Genomic DNA, 12,503 nt, shown 5'->3' with positions numbered 1-12,503 from the left:
ATCCGATCCAAGAGTGCAGGACTGCAGGAAGCGAAGAAGATTGACTGGATGATCCGTGTCCTTTGTTGGTGCTGCAGAAAAGGCGCCAAAACCACAGAGTGAACCAAGAAGTTGCTGAAAGTCATACCACAGGTCCTCCCTCGAGACTGCTGCTGAGAGATCCTGTCCATTGTCCTGCCTTCAGTCATCTGACCAAGGAATCCGGAGCTGCAACATCAAAGAGCATCCAGCACGAACATTTTCTTCCAACCTCGGGTACTGTGGGGGAAAAGGTGTTCCTTACCTGATTACAAGAATTCGCTCCAGAGGGTTGGAGTGCACCCAGAGGTGTCCAGGGGCACCCCCTCTTACCACTGACTCAAGCCGCTGCTTGTGTCCCTTTATCAAGTGCTTTTACATGTCTCCCATGTTAGTTGTTAACTTGCTGCTTCTATAACAGTAGAGACTGGAAGAAATCCTCTGGAACTCTTTGTATTCTGCTGCTTGTCAAGACTTTGAGCCCTCTCCGAACTGTTGCGTTTTTAGACTTAAAAGACTTGCTGTGCGACCAAAACCCTCTCTAGAACCAAGCTAATGTTACACTAACAAACCATTTTCTTCCCTTTAAGTGACTTTGCTATATGTGATTGCAGAGTAAATGTATTTTCGTATGAATTGATAAAAGCTGCAGGTGCGCGTAGTAATCGATAATCCGATAACATTGTCTTTTCCCTTTCTAACGTTGCTATAAATGTAACCACAAACAAAAGTTAAAGTGCCCTTTGAGAAGTGTTCTAGTCTAAACGTCTAAAGTATTTAAAGTGATTATGGTGTGTATATATAATAAACATATAATTTTATATACATTATAAGTGTAAGGGTTTCTTTGAAGTGCATGTCTAGCTAAGATTTAATGTATTAGAATTGCATGCAGTACCCTCTGCGTCCACCACATACAATTAGGACTATAGGTGTAAGTCAAACCAACCTTTGGTATAAGTCTGTACCACACAGTTTTTGGTAGCGAGCTGAGCAGCTAGGCTTATGTCAAGAGTGAATGTGAGCAGTACAAGTCATTACACAGAGGACTTTCAATCACAGTGGTTCAAGTAGACACTTATACTAAAGGTTGGTAAAACACTTAATTTATTACACAATCATTTAGAAAACATTTCACTAGAAGGGGGCAACTTAATATTATTTACCAATACACTTCAATACAAAACTCTAAGATTTTGAGACTGTTTGAGCTCCTCTGAAATAGGAGCCAAATGGCAGTTCAGTTACTTAGAAGTGAGCAAAAAGGCATACGGTAAGTAGAATAGATCACATATACTTGTTAGACAGTGCAAATAGTTTTAGTTCACCAGATGGGTTCAATTCAAGTCAAGTCAATAGGCCTAGGCCAAAATGAATGGGCTAGTGTTCTGGATAGGAAAGAGCAGTTCTGGTATCAAACGGTAAAGTCTTTGCAAAAGTTCTCAGAAGTAGTTTAGGCGAAAATATGTTGGGTCACAAGCTGATTAGGCCTGCAAGTTGGGAAAGTTTCACAAACTTTCACTGCGAGAGTGGCGTTATCTTAATCGGGTTGGCACAGTACCTTAGTATGAAGAAACAAATGCAGCTGAAGTCGTTGGTTCCTGGCAGTTCCTGCAGATCTCACTGTTCCTGAGCCTCAGTCGTAGGGACAAGAGGGAGGACGTCGGGGGACTACTGCACTGCATGGGATCATCAGAAAACGCAAATAAAATGGAGTCACTTCAGTTCCAGTAGCTGTAGATTCAAGCGCACCAGCTGGTGTCCCTCTCCCTGGTTAATCCTAACCAGCCTTGAGAATGGTATCCAGGTGGCTTACGAGTTGATTAGTCCCACCAACTCAAAGGGAGAAATCGTCCTTGAAGGAGCTTCTCTATCGAGATGAACTTGACAATTCGGACCTGCAGCAGGGTTTCACCGGGGAAACCAATCGTCCAGGAGTTGCAGCAGCCGTCCTCTTCCAGCTCTTCTTTGGTTCTTTCGTTCCATTGGTCGACTCTGCTTTCCAGTCCAAGAGACTCGCCTTTTAAACATTCTCTCCCTTTCATTCCAGCCTAGCTGTCACTCACCCAGCAGGGTGGCTGTTCTTGCCGGACAGTCAGCCAGCCAATCACGCCAGAGTCCATTTGGGTCTCCTAGGAGACTATGCACAGGGGGTTTTGGGCACCTCCCTCACTTCCTGCCCACCCCAGACACTTAGACGCCAGAGGCGGACTTCAGTCCAGAAGCCAGCCAAAGGCATAGGAACAAAAGAACCAAACCTGGTTTGGCTCACAGAGACCAACACTAGAAGGACCTTTCCAAAAGGAAAAGGTGGAAAAAGAAGACCGGGACCCATTTAAACGAAGGGGCTTAAGGCGCCATCTTGAAAAATCATGGTAGTTCGTTGTAAAACCACTGCCACCAGCATTTTCAATTGGAAAGGGTAGCATTTGACTGCTACATGAGTATTTAGACACAGGGGATACTATGTAATCCTTCCAGCACTCTATTATATTATGGTGTCTGCTGGGTCTAGGAGTTTGGAAAGACTAGTTAAGTCAATTTCACTTTACATTTTCTGGGAAACCGTAATTTATCCCAGAGAAGGTATTTTAACCTTTGGGAAGTATAAAAGACATCACTGTGTCACTGCACTGAGGGTGCTGTGTAACACACATGAAAAGATGATGCCTATGGAGTTATCTAAAACTCCATAATCAAAGACGACCAGTGTAAAACACACATCAAAACACATGAGAGTGGGGAAAAAAGGCTCACACTCTTTCCAGGTAAAAAACCAAGTCCTCAAAATCCAGCTAAATCGCTAGGGGTCTCTAAGGTGAAGGGAACTGAAGGGAACGGGCACATTTATGAGAATTCTCCCTAACAACCTACAGCTCACATCTTCCTCTTAAGATAAGCCTGACTGCTCTGCCACGCTACCAAGGTCCTGAGTTAGTGCAGACTGATACTTAGAGGTGGAGATCTACAAACCCCTTGAATAGCTTACTAAAGCCTTACTACCAGTAGGACTTTGGCAAAACTCCCCTAACACCGGTTACAGAGCAAGCTCTCCAGTCACTGGAAATCGTCTCAGCCGCATTTTCTTCATCTTCATCTTCCTCTTTCGGATTCCGGTCCAGTTGTGGACTACCTCTTCAGCTTCCAGAATCGGACTTTTATGCAGGAACCCAGCCAATCAAACAGCCTCCCAGTTTGAACTGGATTCTCACGGTTAGGCTGGAAGACAAAGGGCTGCAGAGTTTTGGCCTCTTCCTTCGCTTCCTGCCTTCACAGACACTCTGGAGCCTGGGCAGGCTTGACCGAAGTGTCTCGTGAAGATAGAAATAACGCAAAGAACTTTCCCGCCCTGGAGGGCAGGGGAAGATCCAAGAAAGGCCAAGGAATCCTAAAATGGGAAAAAAAGAAGACAGGGCCCATTTTGGTAAAATGAGCACCTATGTGTGCCTTTAAATGGCAGCAGTGGAAACAGCCCGCAGTAAAGGTGCACACAATTTTTTAAAAGGTCCACTGCCACCAGCCATTAAAGGTAAGCTTGTCCCTGTAACAGATAGAATGCGAAAAGGGGATACATTATATCACCCAAGCACTCCACATAAGGCGGGTGTGCTGGTCCCACCTAAATAAAGTTTAGATAGGGTCAAATATCCTTTCTATCCTTGAGAACTGTAGTTCTCACAAGGTTAGCCAGAGAAAGTAAAAGGGGAGCCCAAAGGGCAACCCTGTAACAATAAAAAGGGATATTACTAAAGGTTGTCAAAGAGGATACAATTAAAAGGACACTATGGAGTCTTAAAAATGACACGCATAAAAAGAGTAAAAGGATCTGTGAGTGTGGAAAAAGGTTCCCACTTAATGAATGAATCCACCAGTAAAGCAAAATGTTCTGGGGTTCTCACAAGTGAGGTAGATTTAGCCCTAAAGTTAAAATCTTACCTAACCGGAACTGAATGTGGCACTGTCTAAACTGATGGAGGCCCCGTTTGAACCTTTGCATCGGGCCTCCTTGAAGTTTCTCTAATGGCAGACCACCTTCCTAATGGCTATCACCTCGGCCAGGCCATTTGGTGAGATACAGGCGCTCTACTAAAAGCCCCTGTATTTGTCGTTCCATCCAGCTAACGTGGTCCTACAAACTCATCCTTCCCTCATGCTGAAGATCCCGTCGACTTTCATCTCAACAAGCCTTTGGTTCTTCCGGTTTTCTTTGCAAACCCCTTTTCTCCTGCTGAAAGGCCCTTGCATACACTGGATGTTGCTCGTGCCTTGAAGTTCTGTGTTGCACCCACAAAGGACTTTCAAAAGACTTCTCAGATTTTCATCAATTTTGTACCCGTAGGACATGGGACGTGCCTTTACTAAAGCTTCCATCTCCCGGTGTCTCTTCGGCTGTGCCATCATCTGCCCAACACACAGTACCATTGCTGGCGGAGAGCCCATTTTACCACAGCCATCGCAGCCACTGCAGCATTTCTCTCTGGTGGTTGCTATCTGCAGGGCTGCTACGTGGAGCTCTAGCCACACCGTCACAAGATTCTACTGCGTCAACAGGGATTCCAGGAAAGAATCCTGTGTCGCCCAAGCAGTGCTTTGCAACCTTGTTTATTTGAGCTGAGTCTGTTCCAGGGATAAATGTATTGCTTCATTTGAGCATTGTCACCTCCCCTAGTTGTGTATATGTACTGCTGTGCAATCGTATTCCTGAGCATGTGAATCCATGCAAGACCCCATGCTGGAGAAGGAAAATGTTACTTACCTGTAATTCCTATTCTCCAGCATAGGTCTTAAATGGATTCAAATGCGATCCCATCCTCCTTCCCCTCTCTGGCTCTTCTTTGTTCCTACTGCCACTTTCTGAAGATGGCCACCACGGCTGGAGTTTAGGAGGACGAATGTCATTGGCTGTGGCAGTATGACCCAAAGTGACAGCAATAAGCTATAGAAGCGACATGCAGTTTTTATCTTTATAGGAAAACTGCTTTAATATTACAGGGGATTTCCAGCCAGATGACACAGAATTTTCATGAGCATGTGAATCCATGTAAGACTCATGCTGGAGAACAGGAGTTACAGGGTAAGTAACTTGTTCCTCCTGGATGATGCAGACTGTCTGGAACACGTGTGCTCGAGGGGATAATCGGTGCAGCTCCTTGAGGATGCATATTATGTGGTTGAATTTCCTTAGACCTGTGATGAGGTGTGCTGCAGCAATTTGGACCGCTTTCAAAGGGATCAGGGTTGTATCTGGGATTCCTATGAGTAGGGCAGAGTGACACCGATTTTTTTCCCCGGAAAAACTCCACTCTTACCTCATCTCCCCCTGCAGTGGAGGAACGTTTAGGAGGTATTTCACCTCATAATCATGTTGTATTCCCTCAGAATAATGCATGAGCTAAATGCCAGGACATATAATTTGGCATGTGACAAACACAGGAAATAGTTTAATACTGCCGCTTTTACTGTTGCACCCAAACTTAGAGTGAGTGCAAAGGTGTGTGAATGTATGAACCTTTATAAAATAGCACTTAAACTATTGATCCACAGGTACTACAGAGGTTACTGTTCCCGCTCTAGCCTCCCATCCTCGCAATTCATCTTTGGTTGTTTATCTTGTGGCTACGTATGGCAAAAATCAACTCCCAAGGGCGTCCATTAATAGAAGCATACTGAACCCTGCCAGACTACCTTTCTTGGAACAATAGATGTGCTGCCTTGTTTCTGCTTCACTAGGCTAAATTGTACTTTTTCTTTAATCAATGAAGTAAGTTACCTTTCGCAGTTTGTGTAGTAATAACCTTCCAAGAGTGGCAGAATATCCTCCCTTCTGATGCAACACAGTTTTGAAAGCATGTGAATCCATTAAGGATTCTTAGACTAAAGAGCCATTGTCGCAAGTTTCATAACATTCTATGAACGCTTGCCTCGTTTTCCCTCTACAAATGGACCTTTATGCATTGTTTCTCTTGTTTAACATGACTGTTTGTTTCTTTTCTCCTCTTAAGGTAATTTATTTTAGGCAGGGGTATGAAGCCTATCTGCGGGCAGTGAAGAAAGCAAAGATTTACAATGTAAATTTGCAAAAGCAACCCTGGAACAAAATGAATCTTAGGGTAAGTATGCTTGTCATAAGGCATGCATTTCAATGTTCGTTTGGGATGGCACTCCAACCTGTGGGTATCTGAGCACTCGGCTTGTCAATCACTTGAGGATGGCAAGAGATCCTTAAAATAATAGGATCCTCATTTTTTTGCAGATGGCCACGATGTTTTGAATATCTCTTTCTGGGGGGTTAGCAAGTTTCAGAGTTTGATTGCATTTGCCGTGCATGCTCTCCCCATACACTGAGCACGTTAATTGCGCTTTATAAATGTGAAAATAAATAAATACACGTACGTGGAAGAGGAGGGCAGTACTCAATGTTAAATTGTAAGTGGAATTATAATTCAGCATATGCTTACCAAAGTAACACGAACATCTGTCATGAAATGCTTTATGATCTATGGTTAGAAGCTTGAACTTAATCCCAGCCTTAACCGACAACCAATGATGCCTCCTGTGGATTTGAGAGATACAATGGCGACAAGGAGTTTAACTATAAATACTTCTGTGTTTTGTAGAACCTGTAATTATTTAATTGCGTACTTAGGAGAGCTAGCATACAGGGCATTGCATTAATCTAATTTGGAGCCAATAATGGCTCTTGCAATAGTGACAACAATGAGATTCTTCAAGCAAATGTCTAATTTGCCATAGCATGATAGGATAATGTGCAGAGCTAGTTACTGCATTGATTTGAAGGACCATAGAGAGATTAGAATCACAAAGGACTCCTAGAGTTTTTACGATATAGGTATCCCAGAGAACATGAAATGGTATAATCTAGAAGAGATATTAGATTTTAGTGTACTAGATGAAACCAGTGATGGCTCGGTTTTGTCGGATTGAGCCCTGGCGCATTCTCTGCCATCAAGTGTTTAATGTGCTGAAAAGTGGTCAGAATTTAGGTTATATTCGCCTTTGGATCTTTACCAACCCTAAAAACAAACTAGGTATCAGCCGCGTAATTTTGGAATGTGATACCTTATTCCTAAAAAATATCATGGAGAGTTTTAAGTAGATATTGAGAAGTAGAGGGGGGGACATACATGCTCCCTGTCGGACAAGATATTCCACTTCTTCAACCCGTGATTGGTGTTGCCCATTTTTACCGTAGAGTATCCATTGGTAATAAAGGACAATAGCCAATTTATAGCTTTATCAGACATGTGCACAGTTTCTTTAATGTGGTTAACTAGTATGGAATGGGTTAAGGAGTGAAATGTGGATGATACACCTAGGAACATTAATAGTCCTCAGTCGTTATCATTGATAATCTTCGATAGTGCATCTTTTATATCTATAAGCGCCAGCTCAGTGCTTCAGTTTGGTCTAAAGCCAGTCTGCTGGTCACCCAAAATGTTGTGCAGTTCAATGAAGGAGCTCAATTGTGTTGTAGCTGTTCTGTCCAGTATTCCTATTTACAATTTTTTTTTTTTTTATTGCACCCTACAAGTCGGTGACTCAGAAACAGCAACATGAAGCCCCTACCCATTGTCCTAATGAGACACAGAGCCAGTCCTCTTTCCAGTGAGGGGGGAATAACTTATTGCACAAATTTAATATTAATGTTAACCACTCACGCTGCTCACTCCTCTCTTCCTGCCGGCCTCTCCCACCTATAAACTCCCACCAGGTGTGGACCACAACAGCGAATATATGAATAGCAGTGCATGGCACAACATGTATATTAACAGAACCACAATCACTTGTAACCTGACATTCGTCAAATTGTAATCTAGACACTTCGTCAGAGGCCTCTAGTGCCATTGGGAAAATGGAATGTCATACATCGTGGAACCAGGAGATACCAGTACTTAGGGAGACACACCAGGCACTAAGACACCTCCTTCCTTGTCCAGACTGAGTGTTGACTTCACAGGTACAATTTCCAACAGTTTATCAGCACTTTCGACATCCCAAAAAATGTATTTCCTCTGGTTCCCAACCCTTAGTTCTCCAGCATGGGGTCTGGCATGGATTCACATGCTCATGAATATTCCCTGTCGTCAGGCTGGGAATACTCTGTAAAAGAAAAAACTGTTTCACTTTCACTTAAAAACTATATTTATCCTCTAAACCAATCAATGTCCTCTTGGCCATACTGCCTCCATACAAAGACAGTCATCTCCCTAAGCCCCTCCTCTGGCAGCAATCTTCAGTCCTTGAGTTTGCTCTCTGAGCTATTTGTATGTTTTTTCCAACGGAAAAAGTTCTATTTTTGTTTCAAAGTAGCCCGTGTGCTCTTTTCTCATCTTACGACAGCGGAGATCCGTCGAAGATTCTGGAAGGCCATTAGGCCTATTTCACGCCCTCCGGCCATGACGGAGAAGAAGGAGGGAAGGAGCCAGTTCAGGCCCTGCACCAAATGTGGCATGCGGAACGTGTTTATGGGGGACAAGCACCTGCAAGGCCTCTACTGCCTGCACCCGGACCACAATGAGGTGGAGTGTCATATTTGCCTCAAGTTGTCCAAGATTACAATGAGGGACAGGAACAGTAGACTGGCGGCGTGGCTCAACGCCAAGACCTCTGACCCATGCTCTGAACATGGTCATGCATCACCCAGGACCGGCCATTCCGAGGAGCGATCTTCCAAGTCCTTTGAGCCTACCTCATCCATGGGGGCCCAAGATGAGGCCAAGAACCGCAAGTTTCGGGTCCACTAGGTTCGCTAGGTGGATAAGGCGCGATCAGCATCACCGTCCGCCTCCATTGCCAGCCGGCAATCGAGCTCATCCTCGAAAAGGATGTCATCTAATCCCAGCTAAACTTAGTGAGAAATCCAAGAAGCCGCGGACGGAGGAGAAGGACAAACAGCCCAAGCAGGGCCAATCGGCACAGTCGAAGACCTTGTCGGTGATGGTGTTAGCGACTACTACTGCCACGACAGCTAAGGGTGCTGACCCTGCGCAGTTAGCACCCGCAGCTTAGAAGGTCTCCCTACCCCCAAGGTGCAACATTGCCGTAGAGACTTTGGCAAAGTCTGCTGGCACACCAGAAGGGGGTAAACCAGCTCAGGCCCTGGTTCAAGACCCCAGGGGTTAAAAAAGGGAGAGGACAAGGAGGCCCAAACCAGCCATCCCAGGCCGTGGCCCAAGCCATGGAGGTCTCGTTCACGGATGACAAAGAACAGGAGTCCTTGCACATGGCCCACAAGGACGTTGAAGAGGAAGACGACGGCGCACGTCCTAGTGTTCCTATACTGCCTTCTCAGCCGAGGGACATTTCCATGGATATTCTGTCAACCCTGCACATCTTGGTGTCAGAGATACAGATGAGGATACCTCCGGCTCTGGAACCTGGGGCATCCCAGGACCCCGATCAGCCTCCTGCAAAGAAGAAGAAGCGTCATCCGACACACCCATTTCAACCTCTGCCATCACATCGGGTACCTTCTCCCCCAGCAGACCCAGACACGGGTACAGGGGCAGCAATTCTCCAAATTTGGTTTCTCCACATGGGGTGTCTCCACCTGATGAGATGGGATCGTTCCACTCCATGATCTCAAGAGCCTCATAGCTATTCCAGCTAGTGCTGAGGAAACAAAGAAGGAGGGCTTCTTGTACCAGAGGCGCGAGGCCAAGAGAAAGACAGTCATGGCGGTACCCCTTTTGGACGATGTTTTCGAAGACGGCCTGGCCCTCATGAAGAACCCTTGCACAGCTCCAGTCAAACGGGCTAGGCTGGAGAAGAAATAGCGGGCACCGGACTCTGCGCCCTGAGGTGGCAGCCATTTATCGGCGGCCGTGAGGAAACGGTCGGGCAACCCATCCTCATTGTCTTTGGTCCCTCCAGACAGCAAGGGGAAGAGGATGGACACCATGAAAAAGAAGGTGATTTTCACTGCAGCGTCCACTATGAAGACGGCCAACGCACTGATGATCCTCTCCAGGTACAACAGGGAGTTGTGGTACAAGCTGGGACCTAATCTGGAGTTCCTCCCCGATGATAAGAAGAGAGAGGCGGTCGCTCTCTTCCAGGAAGGAGAGGTAGCTTCTGATCACGCCATCACAGTGGCATTGGACGTCGCCGACATGAGGTTCCGGCAAATGGGGAACAGTGCCTGCCTTTGTCCCCAATGCTGGCCACGAATTTCCACCAGGAGTTCCAAGCTAAGGTACTGGACCTGCCCTTCGGCTGAGATAACCTATTTGGGAAAGTGGTTGACGAGTCCCCCCAGGCCATCAAAGCGCGTATGGAGACGGCCCGTTCCTTGGGCACCCTCCAGCCACACTGCTTTTCTTTTCGCTCCTCCAGTGGAATGTCAAGCAGACCTACCGCCAGCCTTCCAGATCCACAACTCGGGAATCGTACAGAGGCCATTCCCAGGACAACGGTAGCAGAGGACAGCATCACCATCGCCCGCAGGGCAGGACGCCGGCGCCAAAGCAGGCCTGAACTGGCTGGGATGTCGGGCTCCCACTCGTGTACCCCGGTGGGGGGCTGGCTGACCAGGTTCATCAGCGAGTGGAGAAAGATCATCACCGACAGATGAGTGCTGGATGGTTTTGCCCCAGGATACACCCTGGAGTTTCAACGCAGGTGTCAGCGGATCCCTCTGACTGCCTGTCAGGAGCAGCACAACCCTCAGCTCCTAGAAGAGGTATGGGCCATGCTGCAACCTACTTCCACGTCCCCATTCACAGGAAACATCGAAAGTTCCAGTGATTCGTGGTGCAGGGGCAGCACTACCAGTTTAAGCCTCTACCTTTCGGCTTGAAGTCGGCCCCAGAGCGTTCACAAAATGCCTTGCACCAGTGGCGGCCCATCTACGTCTACGGGGCATACACATATACCCGTACCTGGATGACTGGCTGATCCACACTGGCTCGCAGGAGCTGGCCGACAGACACACTGAGGCGACCGTCCGGCTTCTGACGAATCTGGAATTCTCTGTCAACTATCCAAAGTTGTTTTTGATGCCATCACAGAACATCCTGTTCCTGGGCACCAGACTCAATACGATGTCTTGCCTGGCATCACCCTCCGAGGACAGGATAGCAGCCATTCTAGGGAAGGTACGGTACAGGCCATCAAGTCGTTAATGGGCATGATGTCATCCTGTCTGACGGCCCAGCACCACCTCGTCCTGCTCTGCAGGTTGCACATGCAACCTCTTCAGGGATTCCTGGACGCCCGTTGGATACAGGTGTCAGCAAGCTTCACGGACAAGATCTTGCTCAACGACGAGTTCCGTCAGGCGATAGTGTGGTGGGGCATTCGCACCAATGTCGCCCAAGGCACAGGATTTCAAATCCTGCCATACCAGGAGACGGTCACGATGGGTGCCTCCCTAGAGGTATGGGAAGCGCATACCGGACGTCTGCACGCCAGAAACATGTGGTTGGCGGAGGAGAAGGGCCATCATATCAACATCCTGGAGCTACGGGCAGTGTTCTGGGACCTCAAGTCGTTCCGCCCGTCTCTGAAAGGCAAGGTGGTGAGGATCTTCACGGACAACACCACCACCATGTTTTACATCAGGAAGCAGGAGGGCACTCTATTCCCCAGTGCTCTCGAAGGAAGTGCAGGACTTGTGGTGCTGGGCCGTCAGACAGGGGATGTTCCTCATTCCTCTCCACCTGGCGGGAGTCGAGAACACCATTGCAGATTCCCTCAGTTGCCACAAGTGGGAGCTTTGTCGGGATCAGGTGGACCGCCTATTCGTCAAGTGGGGCAGTCCCGAGATTGATCTTTGTGCTGCGGCGGTAAACTCTAAGTTCGCCAGCAGATTCCACCAACCGAGGAGCCTGTGGGACATGTTCTCCTTGCCGTTGGAAGTGCTGTTTCTGTGTGCATTCCCTCTTCTGCTACAAGTCTTGAACACACTCAGTGAACCTGAGGGCTTGGCTCCTGCAGCCCTAGAGTTTGGAGGGTATGCAGTGCCAGCAGACTGCAAGCAGGTCCTCGCCAAGACCAAGGTGTTGTCGACCTTGAAATGCTATGATCACAAGTGGAAGCATTTTGTTGGGTGGTGCCGGTCACAGAAGATTACCCCTATGATGGTCATGGCCCCACAGATACTTCTGTACTTTCTATCCTTGGCCAAAGCAGGACTGGCACATGCTTCCATCAAGGTACATCTGGCAGCTATCACCCGCTACACCAGGTCACCAGGGAGATCATCAAGGAGTTTCTCAAAGAACTTTTCAGATCTTTCCTGCCGGTGAAGGCTCCTGCCCCAGCGTGGGAACTCAATGTAGTTCTGACGAGGCTCATGGTGGCCCCCTTCGAGTCATTGTATCAAGTTCCTCTCGTGGAAAACGGCTTTCCTTGTGGCCATCACCTCTGCCAGAAGGGTAGGTGAGATCCAGAGCAAGCAACCGTACCTGACTTTCCACGAATCGATGGTGGTGCTGCGTACGCACCCCTCTTTCATGCCGAAG

The 12,503-nt window shown here is 47.3% G+C and overlaps 1 protein-coding gene across 2 annotated transcripts in view; it reads left to right on the top strand.

Moving 5' to 3' along the window:
• Positions 1-12,503, top strand: part of BRWD3 (bromodomain and WD repeat domain containing 3) — a 1,632,068-nt gene that overhangs the window by 822,661 nt on the left and 796,904 nt on the right. For both annotated transcript variants that reach the window (XM_069612911.1, XM_069612910.1), the window contains exon 25: positions 6,021-6,128. In XM_069612911.1, the coding sequence (XP_069469012.1) occupies positions 6,021-6,128 (108 nt within the window). The remainder of the gene's footprint in view (positions 1-6,020; positions 6,129-12,503) is intronic.

Source organism: Ambystoma mexicanum, chromosome 5p (genome assembly GCF_040938575.1).
Source record: "Ambystoma mexicanum isolate Mex_15411 chromosome 5p, UKY_AmexF1_1, whole genome shotgun sequence".
NCBI classification, from domain to species: Eukaryota; Metazoa; Chordata; class Amphibia; order Caudata; family Ambystomatidae; genus Ambystoma; species Ambystoma mexicanum.
Note: the sequence above shows the minus strand (reverse complement) of the source record. Positions and strands in the feature narration are given on the sequence as shown.